General features: G+C 37.8%; 1 protein-coding gene across 1 annotated transcript; it reads left to right on the plus strand.

Moving 5' to 3' along the window:
* The first annotated feature begins 120 nt into the window (after positions 1-120).
* LOC148094745 (uncharacterized) lies at positions 121-18,182 on the plus strand. The gene is made up of 5 exons (XM_087837359.1): positions 121-228; positions 15,712-16,171; positions 16,815-16,883; positions 17,050-17,196; positions 17,964-18,182. The coding sequence occupies exons 1-5, from the start codon at positions 218-220 to the stop codon at positions 18,180-18,182; spliced, it is 906 nt and encodes a 301-aa protein (XP_087693485.1). The 5' UTR covers positions 121-217.
* The last annotated feature ends 211 nt before the right edge of the window (positions 18,183-18,393 follow it).

Raw genomic sequence — 18,393 nt, forward strand, 5'->3', positions numbered from 1 at the left:
TGGAGTTACAAAACGTCGTGTAACTCAAAAACTAGGTGGACTAGAAACATAATTCTTACACTGGGTGAATCAGCGGACTTTGGTGAACTTTGACTGCGATTTACATAGCTCTTTGTACTTCCGTCGCGGAGATATGACGAGAGAAGAAACGGCTTCATTTTCGGAGTTTGAAAACTGAGAGGACGACAGATTTCCACTCCTCAAACAAACGTAATTCATGGCTCAACGGTAAGATGACTGTAAAAACTGCTTCGACCGTGAGTGTCAGCAGTGTCTGAAGATGAATTGGCACAAGCCTCATGTTTTAACTTTGCTTCGTTAAGGAGATATGACGATTTGAAAATGCCTTCAGTTTCAGTATTTCAGCTCTGAGTTTCACAACCTCCCCATAGACTTTGAATGGGGAGTTTTTAGACTTCGTGTCACTTCGAGGCAAATTGTGAAAAAACCGTAACTCGCACGATAATTATAGTAACACTGTCTTAAAGCCAGCAAAAATACCTACGTTTTGATGTATAATTTGTGGGGGATGAGTGGAAATTGAGCGAGTAGCAAGAAGTTGTTCAGACATGAAGAGAAAATTCAGAACGCACCAGTGCTCACTCTGAGTTAATTGCATAGCAACCATAGCAACGCATGTATTTTCTGAAAAATCACAAATCTGCAACTGAAAACTTAAAGAGGCATTAAATGAAAACGGTAACAGATATGAAAAAGCTTAATCACACAGGAATAGACCAATCATTTGAGAACGTTTTAAAGTTTGAATGGAGTTTCTAGGTTAAAGTATGAGCATGTAGTTAAGTTTCAAAAACAAGCAAGTTTTAGCAGAATTGTGGAAGTTTTCCATTCATTTCAATGGGACAAATTAAAGGAAAAAAGCTTAATATTTTAAAAAGTATAATAGTAATGAACAGCAAAAGTCATAGCCGGAAAGAGCAGAAAGAGCAGAACAGTTTAGAGTTTGAACTGAGAAAATCGGCTGAAAACTGAGGGAGTAGTTAAGGGCCAAAAAACGTACGGAAGCAACTAGAATAATAAAGAATAAAGAGAAACAGGAACTCAATAGTGTGGATGCCCTATGAGGGCATCCACACAACTAGAAAAATTTGCATTTCCTGCGAAAATGCTGTGTGGATGCCTTAACGCTGAAGATGTATGCTGAAAAAGGCTGAAAAAGTTGAAAAGTTGCAAAAAGTTATATGGCGGTGAAGAAACTGAAAATTGTGATGAAAACAGGTGAAGAAGAAATTTTTTGCTGAAAAGTGGTGAAAAGCAAAATATTGCGCTGAAAAGAGATGAATGAGCAGAATTTCTTCTGAAAAGAGTTTTTTCTGAAAACAGCTGAGATTTGTGCTGATAAGAGGTGAAAAGGCTGAATGATGGCAATGAGTTGAATGAGCAGAATTGCTGCAGAAAAGATGGAAAGCAGCAGAAAGTTGCGCTGAAAAGAGATGAATCAGCAGAATTTCTGTTCAAAAGAGTTTTTTCTGAAAACAGCTGAGATTTGTGATGATAAGAGGTGAAAAGGCTGAATGATGGCAATGAGGTGAATGAGCAGAATTTCTGCTGAAAAGAGTTTTTTCTGAAAACAGCTGAGATTTGTGCTGAAAAGACGTGAAAATTCTGCTGAAAAGAGTTCAATCAGCAGAATTTCTGCTGAAAAAAGCTGAATGAGTAGAATTCTGCTAAAAACAGGTTTTGCTGAAAACAGCTGAAAAAGCTGGGATTTGTGCTGATAAGAGGTGAAAAGTCTGAAATCTTTGCAGAAAAGAGGTGAATCAGAAGAATTTCTGCTCAAAAGAGTTTTTTCTGAAAACAGCTGAGATTTGTGCTGAAAAGAGGTGAAAATTCTGCTGAAAAGAGTTCAATCAGCAGAATTTCGGCTGAAAAAAGCTGAATGAGCAGGATTCTGCTAAAAAGAGGTTTTTGCTGAAAACAGCTGAAAAAGCTGGGATTTGTGCTGTTAAGAGGTGAAAAGACTGAAATCTTTGCAGAAAAGAGGTGAATCAGAAGAATTTCTGCTGAAAAGAGATGAATCAGCAGAATTTGTGCTCAAAAGAGTTTTTTCTGAAAACAGCTGGGATTTGTGCTGATAAGAGGTGAAAAGGCTGAAAATTTTGCTGAAAAGAATTCAATCAGCAGAATTCTGCTGAAAAGAGGTTTTTCCTGAAAACAGCTGAAAAAGCTGGGATTTGTGCTGAAAAGTGGTGAAAAAATTTAAAATTCTGCTGAAAAGAGTTCAATCAGCAGAATTTCTGCTGAAAAGAGTTCAATCAGCAGAATTCTGTTGAAAAGAGGTTTTTGCTGAAAACAGCTGAAAAAGCTGGGATTTGTGCTGAAAAGTGGTGAAAAAATTTAAAATTCTGCTGAAAAGAGTTCAATCAGCAGAATTTCTGCTGAAAAGAGTTCAATCAGCAGAATTCTGCTGAAAAGAGGTTTTCGGTGAAAACAGCTGAAAAAGCTGGGATTTGTGCTGAAAAGTGGTGAAAAAATTTAAAATTCTGCTGAAAAGAGTTCAATCAGCAGAATTTCTGCTGAAAAGAGTTCAATCAGCAGAATTTCTGCTGAAAAGAGGTCAATGAGCAGAATTCTGTTGAAAAGAGGTTTTTGCTGAAAACAGCTGAAAAAGCTGGGATTTGTGCTGAAAAGTGGTGAAAAAATTCAAAATTCTGCTGAAAAGAGTTCAGTGAGCAGAATTTCTGCTGAAAAGAGTTCAATGAGCAGAATTTCTGCTGAAAAGAGGTGAATGAGCAGAATTCTGCTGAAAAGAGGTTTTTGCTGAAAACAGCTGAAAAAGCTGGGATTTGTGCTGAAAAGTGGTGAAAAAATTTAAAATTCTGCTGAAAAGAGGTGAATGAGCAGAATTCTGCTGAAAAGAGGTTTTTGCTGAAAACAGCTGAAAAAGCTGGGATTTGTGCTGAAAAGTGGTGAAAAAATTTAAAATTCTGCTGAAAAGAGATGAATCAGCAGAATTTCTGCTGAAAAGGGTTTTTTGCTGAAAACAGCTTAAAAAGCTGGGATTTGTGCTGAAAAGTGGTGAAAAAATTCAAAATTCTGCTGAAAAGAGTTCAGTGAGCAGAATTTCTACTGAAAAGAGTTCAATGAGCAGAATTTCTGCTGAAAAGAGGTGAATGAGCAGAATTCTGCTGAAAAGAGCTTTTTGCTGAAAACAGCTGAAAAAGCTGGGATTTGTGCTGAAAAGTGGTGAAAAAATTTAAAATTCTGCTGAAAAGAGATGAATCAGCAGAATTTCTGCTGAAAAGAGTTCAATCAGCAGAATTTCTGCTGAAAAGAGTTAAAAACGCTTAATTGTTAACTGAAAGAAATGTTGCCATAAGCGGGATTTGAACCCGGGCCTCCCAGTCTGAGAACGGATGCTCATCCCACTGAGCTAAAACACAGGTCAACCCGGCAAGGAAAATCAGTGAGGCCACTTATAATGTGGCAGAAAAGGGCAAAAAATATTGCAAAAAAAAATTCAATATCTCAAAAAGTATAGAAGTTATGAGCACCAAAAGTCATAGCCGGCATTAGCAGAAAGAGCAGAATTTTTTAAGATTTGAACGGTGCAAATAGCACAAAAACTGAGGGAGTAGTTAAGGTCCAAAAAGTGTACGGAAGCAACTAGAAGAATAACTAGAAAAATTTGCATTTCCTGCGAAAATGCTGTGTGGATGCCTTAACGCTGAAGATGTCTGCTGAAAGCTGAAAAAGTTGAAAGGTGGTGAGGAGGTGAAAAGGCTGAAAACTTTGCAGAAAAGAGGTGAATCAGCAGAATTTCTGCTGAAAAGAGGTAAAGAAGCAGAAAGTTGCGCTGAAAAGAGATGAATCAGAAGAATTTCTGCTCAAAAGAGCTTTTTCTGAAAACAGCTGAGATTTGTGCTGAAAAGAGGTGAAAAGGCTGAAAATTTTGCAGAAGAGGTGAATAAGCAGAATTTGGGCTTAAAAGAGGTGAAAATTGTGAAAATTCTGCTGAAAAGAGTTCAATCAGCAGAATTTCTGCTGAAAAGAGGTGAATGAGCAGAATTCTGCTGAAAAGAGGTTTTTGCTGAAAACAGCTGAAAAAGCTGGGATTTCTACTGAAAAGTAGTCAAAAAATTCAAAATTCTGCTGAAAAGAGTTCAATCAGTAGAATTTCTGCTGAAAAGAGTTAAAAACGTTTAATTGTTAACTGAAAGAAATTTTGCCATAAGCGGGATTTGAACCCGGGCCTCCCAGTCTGAGAATGGATGCTCATCTCACTGAGCTAAAACACAGGTCAACCCGGCAAGGAAAATCAGTGAGGCCACTGATAATGTGGCAGAAAAGGGCAAAAAATATTGCAAAAAAAATTCAATATCTCAAAAAGTATAGAAGTTATGAGCACCAAAAGTCATAGCCGGCATTAGCAGAAAGAGCAGAATTTTTTAAGATTTGAACGGTGCAAATAGCACAAACACTGAGGGAGTAGTTAAGGTCCAAAAAGTGTACGGAAGCAACTAGAAGAACTAGAAAAAATTTGCATTTCCTGCGAAAATGCTGTGTGGATGCCTTAACGCTGAAGATGTCAGCTGAAAAAAAGTGTTGCCCTGAGTAGGATTCAAACCTGGCCCTTTTAGTCTCAAGGCGGTTAGTCATCTCACTGAGCCAAACTCCGTCTCAAAAAGAAGAGGTGGAGAGACTGACAATTCTGTTGAAATGACCAGAAGCTGCTGAGAAAGGGTGAAAAGGCTGAAAACGTTGGTGAATCAGCAGAATTTCTGCTGAAAAGAGGTAAAGAAGCAGGAAGTTGCGCTGAAAATAGGTGAATGAGCAGAATTTCTGCAGAAAAGATGGAAAGAAGCAGAAAGTTGCACTGAAAAGAGATGAATCAGCAGATGAATCAACACAAAAAGTGGCATGGCGGTGAAGAAATGTAAAATTCTGCTGAAAATAGGTGAAGAAGCAGAAAATTTTGTTGAAAAGTGGTGAAAAGCAAAAAATTCTACTGAAAGGGGTAAAGACGGAGAAATTTTTGCTGAAAAGTGGTGAAAAAAAAAAAAAAAAGGTTGCCCTGAGCAGGATTAGAACCTGGCCCTCTTGGTCTCAAAGCGGCTATTCATCTTACTGAGCCAAAGTCATTCTCGCAAAGAAGAGGTGGAGAAACTGACAATTTTGCTGAAATGAGCAGAATGGCTGAGAATTGTGCTGATAAGAGGTGAAAAGGATGATTTTTTTTTCAGAAAAGAGATGAATCAGCAGAATTTCTGCTGAAAAGAGGTTTTTGCTGAAGACAGCTGAAAAAGCTGGGATTTGTGCTGAAAAGTGGTGAAAAAATTTAAAATTCTGCTGAAAAGAGGTGAATCACCAGAATTTCTGCTGAAAAGAGGTAAAGAAGCAGAAAGTTGCGCTGAAAAGAGATGAATCAGCAGAATTTCTGCTCAAAAGAGTTTTTTGTGAAAACAGCTGAGATTTGTGCTGAAAAGAGGTGAAAAGGCTGAAAATTTTGCAGAAGAGGTGAATAAGCAGAATTTGGGCTGAAAAGAGGTGAAAATTCTGCTGAAAAGAGTTCAATCAGCAGAATTTCTGCTGAAAAGAGGTGAATGAGCAGAATTCTGCTGAAAAGAGGTGAATGAGCAGAATTCTGCTGAAAAGAGGTTTTTGCTGAAAACAGCTGAAAGAGCTGGGATTTGTCCTGAAAAGTGGTGAAAAAATTTAAAATTCTGCTGAAAAGAGGTGAATCAGCAGAATTTCTGCTGAAAAGAGGTAAAGAAGCAGAAAGTTGCACTGAAAAGAGATGAATCAGCAGAATTTCTGCTCAAAAGAGTTTTTTCTGAAAACAACTGAGATTTGTGCTGATAAGAGGAGAAAAGGCTGAAAATTTTGCTGAAAAGAGTTGAATGAGCAGAATTTCTGCAGAAAGGATGGAAAGAAGCAGAAAGTTGCGCTGAAAAGAGATGAATCAGCAGAATTTCTGCTCAAAAGAGTTTTTTCTGAAAACAGCTGAGATTTGTGCTGATAGGAGGTGAAAATGCTGAACCAATCAGAGGTACTTCTTCTGTCTGCTTTATCAGGCTGTGTACTTGTATGTATTTCTGCCATGGAGCGTTAACAAGAATCTGAGGTCCATATTAGGAAAGCTGCCAAAATCATAAAACTTTGCAGAATTGTAATAAATGATCAATATGAATTACTGGTCTGTGATAGTGTATTAATTTGTAGTGGAAAAAAACATGTGGATAAGGTGGAATTGAACACTCGACCTTTGGGCTTCAAACCCGTGTCATTACCAACTGCGCCACTGGCAAAGAGAGCAGGCGCCTGGAAAACAGGCTGATGAGCAGTCAGAATTAGATCGCGGTAGGAGGCGAAAAACGCCGTTTTTTGGAGTTACAAAACGTCGTGTAACTCAAAAACAAGGTGGACTAGAAACATAATTCTTGCACTGGGTGAATCAGCGGACTTTGGTGAACTTTGACTGCGATTTACACAGCTCTTTGTAACTCCGTCGCGGAGATATGACGAGAGAAGAAACGGCTTCATTTTCGGAGTTTTAAAACTGAGAGGAGGACAGATTTCTACCCCTCAAACAAATGTAATTTATGGCTCAACGGTAAGATGACTGTAAAAACTGCTTCGACCGTGAGTGTCAGCAGTGTCTGAAGATGAATTGGCACAAGCCTCATGTCTTAACTTTGCTTCGTTAAGGAGATATGACGATTTGAAAATGCCTTCAGTTTCAGTATTTCAGCTCTGAGCTTCACAACCTCCCCATAGACTTTGAATGGGGAGTTTTTAGACTTCGTGTCACTTCGAGGCAAATTGTGAAAAAACCGTAACTCGCACGATAATTATAGTGACACTGTCTTAAAGCCAGCAAAAATACCTACGTTTTGATGTATAATTTGTGGGGGATGAGTGGAAGTTGAGCGAGTAGCAAGAAGTTGTTCAGACATGAAGAGAAAATTCAGAACGCACCAGTGCTCATTCTGAGTTAATTGCATAGCAACCATAGCAACGCATGTATTTTCTGAAAAATCACAAATCTGCAACTGAAAACTTAAAGAGGCATTAAATGAAAACGGTAACAGATATGAAAAAGCTGAATCACACAGGAATAGCCCAATCATTTGAGAACGTTTTAAAGTTTGAATGGAGTTTCTACGTGAAAGTATGAGCATGTAGTTAAGTTTCAAAAACAAGCAAGTTTTAGCAGAATTGTGGAAGTTTCCCATTCATTTCAATGGGACAAATTAAAGGAAAAAAGTGTAATATTTTAAAAAGTATAATAGTAATAAACAGCAAAAGTCATAGCCGGAAAGAGCAGAAAGAGCAGAACAGTTTAGAGTTTGAACTGAGAAAATCGGCTGAAAACTGAGGGAGTAGTTAAGGGCCAAAAAACGTACGGAAGCAACTAGAATAATAAAGAATAAAGAGAAACAGGAACTCAATAGTGTGGATGCCCTATGAGGGCATCCACACAACTAGAAAAATTTGCATTTCCTGCGAAAATGCTGTGTGGATGCCTTAACGCTGAAGATGTCTGCTGAAAAAAGGTGAAAAAGTTGAAGAAAAAAAAAAAAAAGATCACCCTGAGGAGGATTAGAACCTGGCCCTTCTGGTGTCAAGGCGACTACTAATCTCACTGAGCCAAACTCATTCTCACAAAGAAGAGGTGGAGAGAGTGACAATTCTGATGAAATGAGAAGAAGCTGCTGAGAAATGTGCTGATAAGAGGTGAAAAGGCTGAAAACTTTGCAGAAAAGAGGTGAATCAGAAGAATTTCTGCTGAAAAGAGATAAAGAAGCAGAAAGTTGCGCTGAAAAGAGATGAATCAGCACAATTCCTGCTCAAAAGAGTTTTTTCTGAAAACAGCTGAGATTTGTGCTGATAAGAGGTGAAAAGGCTGAAAATTTTGCTGAAAAGAGTTGAATGAGCAGAATTGCTGCAGAAAAGATAGAAAGAAGTAGAAAATTGCGCTGAAAAGAGGTGGATGAGCATAATTTCTGCTGAAAACAGCTTAAAAAGCTGGGATTTGTGCTGAAAAGTGGTGAAAAAATTTAAAATTCTGCTGAAAAGAGTTCAATCAGCAGAATTTCTGCTGAAAAGAGTTCAATCAGCAGAATTCTGCTGAAAAGAGGTTTTTGCTGAAAACAGCTGAAAAAGCTAGGATTTGTGCTGAAAAGTAGTGAAAAAATTTAAAATTCTGCTGAAAAGAGTTCAATCAGCAGAATTTCTGCTGAAAAGAGTTCAATTAGCAGAATTCTACTGAAAAGAGGTTTTTGCTGAAAACAGTTGAAAAAGCTGGGATTTGTGCTGAAAAGTAGTGAAAAAATTTAAAATTCTGCTGAAAAGAGTTCAATCAGCAGAATTTCTGCTGAAAAGACTTCAATCAGCAGAATTCTGCTGAAAAGAGGTTTTTGCTGAAAACAGCTGAGATTTGTGCTGATAAGAGGTGAAAAGGCTGAAAATTTTGCTGAAAAGAGTTGAATGAGCAGAATTTGTGCAGAAAAGATGGAAAGAAGCAGAAAATTGCGCTGAAAAGAGGTGAATGAGCAGAATTTCTGCAGAAAAGATGGAAAGAAGCAGAAAATTGCGCTGAAAAGAGGTGAATGAGCAGAATTTCTGCTGAAAAAAGGTGAAAAGGCTGAATATCTTGCAGAAGAGGTGAATAAGCAGAATTTGGGGTGAAAAGAGGTAAAAATTCTGCTGAAAAGAGGTGAATGAGCAGATTTCTGTTGAAAAGAGGTTTTTGCTGAAAACAGCTGAAAAAGCTGGGATTTGTGCTGAAAAGTGGTGAAAAAATTTAAAATTCTGCTGAAAAGAGTTCAATCAGCAGAATTTCTACTGAAAAGAGTTAAAAAAGTTTAACTGTTAACTGAAAGAAATTTTGTCATAAGCGGGATTTGAACCCGGGCCTCCCAGTCTGAGAACGGATGCTCATCTCACTGAGCTAAAACACAGGTCAACCTGGCAAGGAAAATCAGTGAGGCCACTGATAATGTGGCAGAAAAGGGCAAAAAATATTGCAAAAAAAATTCAATATCTCAAAAAGTATAGAAGTTATGAGCACCAAAAGTCATAGCCGGCATTAGCAGAAAGAGCAGAATGTTTTAAGATTTGAACGGTGCAAATAGCACAAAAACTGAAGGAGTAGTTAAGGTCCAAAAAGTGTACGGAAGCAACTAGAAGAATAACTAGAAAAATTTGCATTTCCTGCGAAAATGCTGTGTGGATGCCTTAACGCTGAAGATGTTTGCTGAAAAAAGGTGAAAAAGTTGAAGAAAAAAAAAAAAAAAAAGATCGCCCTGAGGAGGATTAGAACCTGGCCCTTCTGGTGTCAAGGCGATTACTCATCTCACTGAGCCAAACTCATTCTCGCAAAGCAGAGGTGGAGAGACTGATAATTCTGATGAAATGAGAAGAAGCTGCTGAGAAATGTTCTGATAAGAGGTGAAAAGGCTGAAAACTTTGTAGAAAAGAGGTGAATCAGAAGAATTTCTGCTGAAAAGAGGTAAAGAAGCAGAAAGTTGCGCTGAAAAGAGATAAATCAGCAGAATTCCTGCTCAAAAGAGTTTTTTCTGAAAACAGCTGAGATTTGTGCTGAAAAGAGGTGAAAATTCTGCTGAAAAAAGCTGAATGAGCAGAATTCCGCTAAAAAGAGGTTTTTGCTAAAAACAGCTGAAAAGGCTGGGATTTGTGCTGATAAGAGGTGAAAAGTCTAAAAACTTTACAGAAAAGAGGTGAATCAGAAGAATTTCTGCTCAAAAGAGATGAATCAGCAGAACTTTTGCTCAAAAGAGTTTTTTCTGAAAACAGCTGAGATTTGTGCTGATAAGAGGTGAAAAGGCTGAAAATTTTGCTGAAAAGAGTTGAATGAGCAGCATTTCTGCAGAAAAGATAGAAAGAAGCAGAAAATTGCGTTGAAAAGAGGTGGATGAGCAGATTTTCTGCTGAAAACAGCTGAAAAAGCTGGGATTTGTGCTGAAAAGTGGTGAAAAATTTAAAATTCTGCTGAAAAGAGTTCAATCAGCAGAATTTCTGCTGAAAAGAGGTTTTTGATGAAAACAGCTGAAAAAGCTGGGATTTGTGCTGAAAAGTGGTGAAAAATTTTAAATTCTGCTGAAAAGAGTTTAAAAAGTTTAACTGTTAACTGAAAGAAATGTTGCCATAAGCGGGATTTGAACCCGGGCCTCCCAGTCTGAGAACGGATGCTCATCTCACTGAGATAAAACTCAGGTCAACCCGGCAAGGAAAATCAGTGACGCCACTGATAATATGGCAGAAATGGGCAAAAAATATTGCAAAAAAAATTCAATATCTCAAAAAGTATAGAAGTTATGAGCACCAAAAGTCATAGCCGGCATTAGCAGAAAGAGCAGAATTTTTTAAGATTTGAACGGTGCAAATAGCACAAAAACTGAGGGAGTAGTTAGGCGCCAAAAAGTGTACGGAAGCAACCAGAATAATAAAGTAGGATAATAAAGAATAAAGAGAAACAGGAACTCAATGGTGTGGATGCCCTTTCAGGCATCCACACAATAAAGTAGGATAATAAAGAATAAAGAGAAACAGGAACTCAATGGTGTGGATGCCTTTGAGGGCATCCACACAATAATAAAGAAGAAAGAGAAACAGGAACTCAATAGTGTGGATGCCTTTGAGGGCATCCACACAATAATAAAGAAGAAAGAGAAACAGGAACTCAATGGTGTGGATGCCTTTGAGGGCATCCACACAATAATAAAGAAGAAAGAGAAACAGGAACTCAATAGTGTGGATGCCTTTGAGGGCATCCACACAACTAGAAAAATTTGCATTTCCTGCAAAAATGCTGTGTGGATGCCTTAACGCTGAAGATGTCTGCTGAAAAAAGCTGAAAAAAAATTTTGGCCTGAGCAGGATTCAAACCTGGCCCTTTTGGTCTCAAGGCGGCTAGTCATCTCACTGAGCCAAACTCACTCTCACAAAGAAGAGGTGGAGAGACTGACAATTCTGTTGAAATGAGCAGACGCTGCTGAGAATTGTGCTGAGAAGAGGTGAAAAGGCTGAAAACTTTGCAGGAAAGAGGTGAATCAGCAGAATTTCTGCTGAAAAGAGATAAAGAAGCAGAAAGTTGCGCTGAAAAGAGGTGAATTAGCAGAATTTCTGCAGAAAAGATGGAAAGAAGCAGAACATTGCGCTGAAAAGAGGTGAATGAGCAGAATTTCTGCTGAAAAGAGTTTTTTGTGAAAACAGCTGAGATTTGTGCTGAAAAGAGGTGAAAAGGCTGAAAACTTTGCAGAAGAGGTGAATAACCAGAATTTGGGCTGAGAAGAGGTGAAAATTCTGCTGAAAAGAGTTCAATCAGCAGAATTTCTGTTGAAAAGAGGTGAATGAGCAGAATTCTGCTGAAAAGAGGTTTTTGCTGAAAACAGCTGAAAAAGCTGGGATTTGTGCTGAAAAGTGGTGAAAAAATTTAAAATTATGCTGAAAAGAGGTGAATCAGCGGAATTTCTGCTGAAAAGAGGTAAAGAAGCAGAAAGTTGTGCTGAAAAGAGGTGAATCAGCAGAATTTCTGCTCAAAAGAGTTTTTTCTGAAAACAGCTGAGATTTGTGCTGATAAGAGGCGAAAAGGCTGAAAGTTTTACTGAAAAGAGTTGAATGAGCTGAATTCTGCTGAAAAGAGGTTTTTGCTGAAAACAGCTGAAAAAGCTGGGATTTGTGCTGAAAAGTGGTGAAAAAATTTAAAATTATGCTGAAAAGAGGTGAATCAGCGGAATTTCTGCTGAAAAGAGGTAAAGAAGCAGAAAGTTGTGCTGAAAAGAGGTGAATCAGCAGAATTTCTGCTCAAAAGAGTTTTTTCTGAAAACAGCTGAGATTTGTGCTGATAAGAGGCGAAAAGGCTGAAAGTTTTACTGAAAAGAGTTGAATGAGCAGAATTTCTGCAGAAAAGATGGAAAGAAGCAGAACATTGCGCTGAAAAGAGGTGAATGAGCAGAATTCCTGCTGAAAAGAGTTAAAAAAGTTTAACTGTTTACTCAAAGAAATGTTGCCATAAGCGGGATTTGAACCCCGGCCTCCCAGTCTGAGAACGGATGCTCATCTCACTGAGCTAAAACACAGCTCAGCCCGGCAAGGAAAATCAGTGAGGCCACTGATAATATGGCAGAAATGGTGATGAGCAGTCAAAAAAAGGCAGTTGGGGCGTCCTTTTTATCTGGGAGCTGCTGAACACAGGTGAAAAAGCTGAACTTTATATTTGAAAGTTGCAGAAATCATAAAATCTTTGGCCAATTTAATAAATTTAATTGTTTATACATATATTTAACTGGCACACTTAAAATGTCTACTAAAATGTTTGCTCTCGAGTTGTATTCACCCTTTTCCTCACTCTCCCTCACCTCACCAGACTGACCTTGTTTCCTCATTTACTTTCTCACCACTGATTGCCTCTGCAGTCTGTGCTTTCACTGAACACGCCTGGCACACATTATTGTGTGGATGCCTGAAAGGGCATCCACACCACTGAGTTCCTGTTTCTCTTTATTCTTTATTATCCTACTTTATTATTCTGGTTGCTTCCGTACACTTTTTGGCGCCTAACTACTCCCTCAGTTTTTGTGCTATTTGCACCGTTCAAATCTTAAAAAATTCTGCTCTTTCTGCTAATGCCGGCTATGACTTTTGGTGCTCATAACTTCTATACTTTTTGAGATATTGAATTTTTTTTGCAATATTTTTTGCCCTTTTCTGCCACATTATCAGTGGCCTCACTGATTTTCCTTGCCGGGTTGACCTGTGTTTTAGCTCAGTGAGATGAGCATCCGTTCTCAGACTGGGAGGCCCGGGTTCAAATCCCGCTTATGGCAACATTTCTTTCAGTTAACAGTTAAACTTTTTTAACTCTTTTCAGCAGAAATTCTGCTGATTGAACTCTTTTCAGCGGAAATTCTGCTGATTCAAACTCTTTTCAGCAGAATTTTAAATTTTTTCACCCCTTTTACGCACAAATCCCAGCTTTTTCAGCTGTTTTCAGCAAAAACCTCTTGTCAGCAGAATTCTGCTCATTCACCTCTTTTCAGCAGAAATTCTGCTGATTGAACTCTTTTCAGCAGAATTTTCAGAATTTTAACCACTTTTCAGCACAAATCCCAGCTTTTTCAGTTGTTTTCAGCAAAAACCTCTTTTCAGCAGAATTCTGCTGATTGAAGTCTTTTCAGCAGAAATTCTGCTGATTGAACTCTTTTCAGCAGGAATTCTGCTGATTGAACTCTTTTCAGCAGAAATTTTGGTGATTGAACTCTTTTCAGCAGAATTTTAAATTTTTTCACCAGTTTTCAGCACAAATCCCAGCTTTTTCAGCTGTTTTCAGCAAAAACCTCTTGTCAGCAGAATTCTGCTCATTCACCTCTTTTCAGCAGAAATTCTGCTCATTCACCTCTTTTCAGCGCAATTTTCTGCTCTTTCCATCTTTTCTGCAGAAATTCTGCTCATTCAACTCTTTTCAGCAGAATTTTAAATTTTTTCACCAGTTTTCAGCACAAATCCCAGCTTTTTCAGCTGTTTTCAGCAAAAACCTCTTTTCAGCAGAATTCTGCTGATTGAAGTCTTTTCAGCAGAAATTCTCCTGATTGAACTCTTTTCAGCAGAAATTTTGCTGATTGAACTCTTTTCAGCAGAATTTTAAATTTTTTCACCAGTTTTCAGCACAAATCCCAGCTTTTTCAGCAAAAACCTCTTGTCAGCAGAATTCTGCTCATTCACCTCTTTTCAGCAGAAATTCTGCTCATTCACCTCTTTTCAGCGCAATTTTCTGCTTCTTTCCATCTTTTCTGCAGAAATTCTGCTCATTCACCTCTTTTCAGCAAAATTTTCAGCCTTTTCACCTCTTATCAGCACAAATCTCAGCTGTTTTCAGAAAAAACTCTTTTGAGCACAAATTCTGCTGATTCATCTCTTTTGAGCAGAAATTCTTCTGATTCACCGCTTTTCAGCGCAACTTTCTGCTTCTTTACCTTTTTTCAGCAGAAATTCTTCTGATTCACCTGTTTTCTGTAAAGTTTTCAGACTGTTCACCTCTTATCAGCACAAATCCCAGCCTTTTCAGCTGTTTTCAGCAAAAACCTCTTTTTAGCAGAATTCTGCTCATTCAGCTTTTTTCAGCAGATTTTTCACCTCTTTTCAGCACAAATCTCAGCTGTTTTCAGAAAAAACTCTTTTGAGCAGAAATTCTTCTGATTCACCTCTTTTCTGCAAAGTTTTCAGCCTTTTCACCTCTTATCAGCACAATTCTCAGCAGCTTCTTCTCATTTCATCACAATTGTTAGTCTCTCCACCTCTTCTTTGTGACAATGAGTTTGGCTCCGTGAGATGAGTAGCTGCATTGAAACCAGAAGAGCCAGGTTCAAATCCTGCTAAGGGCAACTTTTTTTTTTTCACCACTTTTCATCAAAAATTTCTTCGTCTTTTCCCTTTTTAGTATAATTTTTTGCTTTTCACCACTTTTCAACAAAATTTTCTGCTTCTTCACCTGTTTTCAGCAGAATTTTAAGTTTCTTCACAACCATACAACTTTTTGCAACTTTTCAACTTTTTCAGCTTTTTTCAGCAGACATCTTAAGCGTTAAGGCATCCACACAGCATTTTCGCAGGAAATGCGAATTTTTCTAGTATATGAACTGCGCTCACCTCTAGCTCCTTCTTTGCAGTCCCATTGCAGTTGAGGTGAGGTGAGTTTGATTTGGTTCTTCTTAGTTTAAACCTTTATGCTGAAGTTATGTATATATTTGTTACATATACTGCAACAAATTGATGGCTGTTTGATTTTGAGTTGTGGTCAGATGAGGCCATCATGATTACAACTTCAACATTTGTTTCAAACTCCTAATTAACAATTGCATTGTGTTGATGTATGTGACTAGACAGTAAAAATAGTTTAAAAAAAATGTAGTACTTTTTATTTTTTGCGTCTTAACTGTTAAAATAACTTTAGTGTTATTGGTATTGTACATTGTAATACAATCTAAGAACACAGTAGGAGAGAATGCCAGATAGAAGTTTATAGTTAAGTGGTAAAGTTAAGTATTAACATAAATGTTTAGTGAAATCTTTCTGATGTTTCTTTGTTTTCTGAAGTGTATTGTAAAAAATTTTCAAAAGGCATTATTAGCCGTAAAAAATAAGTTGGGCAAAGAAAGGAGTTTTCTTTTTTCCTATTCTTTTTCAGTGGTTTATGAAGCGGGAGTTGGACAGGCTTTCAGGTGTTACTATTTGTATGTATTTAAAGAAGGGTGATAAGTCTCAAATTTATTTTGAGTATATTTTTATGATGATGGTAATTTGACAGAAGTACTGTAATGATTTGTGGACTGTAGTTTTTGAACTTCAGGAACTTCAGAAACACATTTGGGGTGTAAGACAGGGATGGGCATTCCAGGCCTTATGGGCTGGTGTCCTGCAGGTTTTAGATGCGTCTTTCATCCATCACAGCTGAGTACAATTGCCTTATCAACATGTCATGAAGTTCTCCTGAGGCCTGGTAATAAACTAATCATTTGATTCAGGTGTGTTGACCCAGGGTCATATCTGAAAGCTGCAGGACACTGGCCTTAGAGGCCTGCAGTAGCCCACACCTGGTGTAAGAGGTGAAGAGGTTTGTCTGGGAAAATACAGAGACTGAATAAATGCAAAACGTTTTATTGTAATATCAGAAGTGTATCTAGCAGAAATGTATAAATTTGTGTAAATATATTGTTTGTTTTCTTTCAGAATGGCATTGATGCAGCTGATCAATACTCGTCCTGAAACCCCTTATTTCCGTCCACCAGCCTTGCATGTGTGTGTGCTAAAGCTCTGTGAACAGGCAAGAGTGATTAAATGGGACGTAAATGAGGGAGTGGCAAAACCTGTCACTACAAAGCGTAACAAGGTGGCAGCCCTCTCTGATGGGAAGGCAGTTGTTAAGGTGACCTTGTATGAGGCTTTTGGCTCAAAAGTGCAGGAAGGCTTTTCCTATATAATAAAAGGGCACGAGCTAAGAGGGACAGCTCCCCCCTATACCATTTATATTGGTGCCTCGACACAATTCTTCAAGTCCTCTGCCCTGTGTGTGTCCGAGGAGCTGTTTACTAAAGCAGAGGATCTTTTGCATCCCCCGGCTCCTTTGATGCAACTTAAGATGAGCTCCATAAATGCAGGGCTTGTAACAGTAGAGGGGGAGATTGTGGAGGTAAGTATTTGTGCTGTGATTAGCATATAGCTCGAGTTTTTTATTTATTTATTTTTTGTTAAGAAGGCTTGAGTGTTTTTCTTTATTTTGAAGTGTAAATAATCATTTTTGGTCTTGTTTTCAAACAAACACTAAATTTGGGAAACATGTTTAATGAATATTATTTTGTAATTTGCATTACCAAGTGTTTTTGGTGTTTATACACAATCTTTATTATGCTAACATGCATTTTTATTGTATTGGTGAGATTAGAATTAAAGGTTAGTACTGCATTCTGTAGTTTCTCAAAACAATGGAATGATAAGTTTATACCCTTTGGTAAATGTTTACAGAGAAACCGGTTTATTGAATTAGATATGTCTAATAAGAAAGAAGTACAATGGAAATTATGAAAAAATATTGGCTTTCTATGGCAACTAATTGCCATGCTTGAAATTCGCAAATTGGTAATTGATGTTGTTACTCAAGCATGGGTTAAAACAAAAATTATGAATGTATTATGTATCAGGAATGTTGTAAAAGGTGATTATAGATTGTTTTATTAAAATAACGGAACATAAACAGAGTATTGAAGTAAGCTAGACATGTACACCAGGGTTATACATTCACTGTAACTGACATTATCTTTTAATTGACTTTTCAGTGTTTGGCCATCAGGAAAGTGCTGTCAGGTACACAAGAAGTTCCCATCAAAAATTTGCAGCTAAAGCAGGTAATGGTGCAACTGAAGTGTGATACTAAAAGTAGGAAAAGTAATGTTTCATATTTGAGATTGGAGGTAGAGGTTTAGATTATATAACGTTGTCTGCTTGAATTTGGTAGTGAGTGCCTTTTTGTATTAGTTATGAATAAATGTTCTATAATCTTTATGATTTCAGGATGCTTGTATCATGAGAGTGTGTTTGTGGAGGGAGGCGGCCATTCATCAGGTTCACGTGGGAGACCACATAAAGGTGTCCCACGTCAAAGTGAAGCAGTCAACTTTTGGATTAGAGCTGCACACGACGGTATTTACAGAAATTGAGGTATGAAGAAGCCATGGTTGTACGAACTTGTAATAGCAATGTAGTAATTTTTACAATTATACGTTTTGAAAAGTAAAAGTCTACTTTCTTATAGTAGGTGAAAATATGACAGTGCATATATTGTGTAATGTTGCAGATCTATTTTTATAGCTGGATTTGATATCTAGATATCTGGAAGTAGATCTATTAAAAAAATGTTAACGTATCCCCAAAAGTTTATTCTGTTCATCTGGACCTAGCGTTTTGTGGGAGAAACGTTTTGTCACTCATCCAAGTGACTTCTTCGGTCTCAGCTGACTGCAGGTTTCCTCTGCAAATGTACTGTTTCTAATATTTGGGGAAACCTGCAGTCAGCTGAGACCGAAGAAGTCACTTGGATGAGTGACAAAACGTTTCTCCCACAAAACGCTAGGTCCAGATGAACAGAATAAACTTTTGGAGATTTACTTTCCTGGATGATTGAGAATGCATCAAGATGTTAGTTAATATAATGCATTATGTATATGAACTGGGAATTTGGGGCAAATATGGTAAATGGCCTGTATTTGTATAGTGCTTTACTTAGTCCCTAAGGACCCCAAAGCGCTTTACACGTTCAGTCATCCACACATTCACACACACTAGCACACTGGTGATGGCAAGCTACATTGTAGCCACAGCCACCCTGGGGCACACTGACAGAGGCACCATATTTACCATATTAATTGTTTTGGATGAAAGAAGTTAAAGGTTAAAATGCTTACCAGGTGGTTGTTGTGTATTGACAGACAAATGAAGATGAGCGAGCACAAGCTATGGTCGTCGGCGTCACCACTACCAACAGCGCCAATCAGCTTGAGCTGCTTTTGGAAGATGGAGAGACCCTATACATTGATGCGGACATGTGGCAGCCATTCGACAAAGACCTTGAAAAGGCCATGGTCTGTGTCAACATCAAACTTAAAGGCAAGAATGTTTCAGAGATTGAAAAATGTCAGTGTAAATAGTTAAAGAAAACTGTTAAATGTTCATGATGTAAAAAGTTAAAATGTTTCAAATATTTGGTGTTCATATGGAAGAAAATGGTAATAAAGTTGGAAATTAATGAGTCAGTGGTGTGTTAATGAAATAGAAAATGAAAACTATGATTAATACAAATGTGTTAAAGGAGCAGTAATACTCCAGGCTATTGGCAATCGTTCCCATCAGAATTCTGTA

This window comes from Neolamprologus brichardi, unplaced genomic scaffold (assembly GCF_056152115.1).
Source record: "Neolamprologus brichardi isolate AB-2024 unplaced genomic scaffold, ASM5615211v1 NODE_ptg000031l+_length_7269946_cov_1, whole genome shotgun sequence".
Lineage (NCBI taxonomy): Eukaryota > Metazoa > Chordata > Actinopteri > Cichliformes > Cichlidae > Neolamprologus > Neolamprologus brichardi.

Bases quoted from the DNA above. Each gene is read 5' to 3' on its own strand.
- LOC148094745 (XM_087837359.1), top strand. The intron at 16,172-16,814 runs GTAAGTATTTGT...TTGACTTTTCAG, and splicing joins TAGAGGGGGAGATTGTGGAG to TGTTTGGCCATCAGGAAAGT. The intron at 17,197-17,963 runs GTATGAAGAAGC...GTGTATTGACAG, and splicing joins CGGTATTTACAGAAATTGAG to ACAAATGAAGATGAGCGAGC.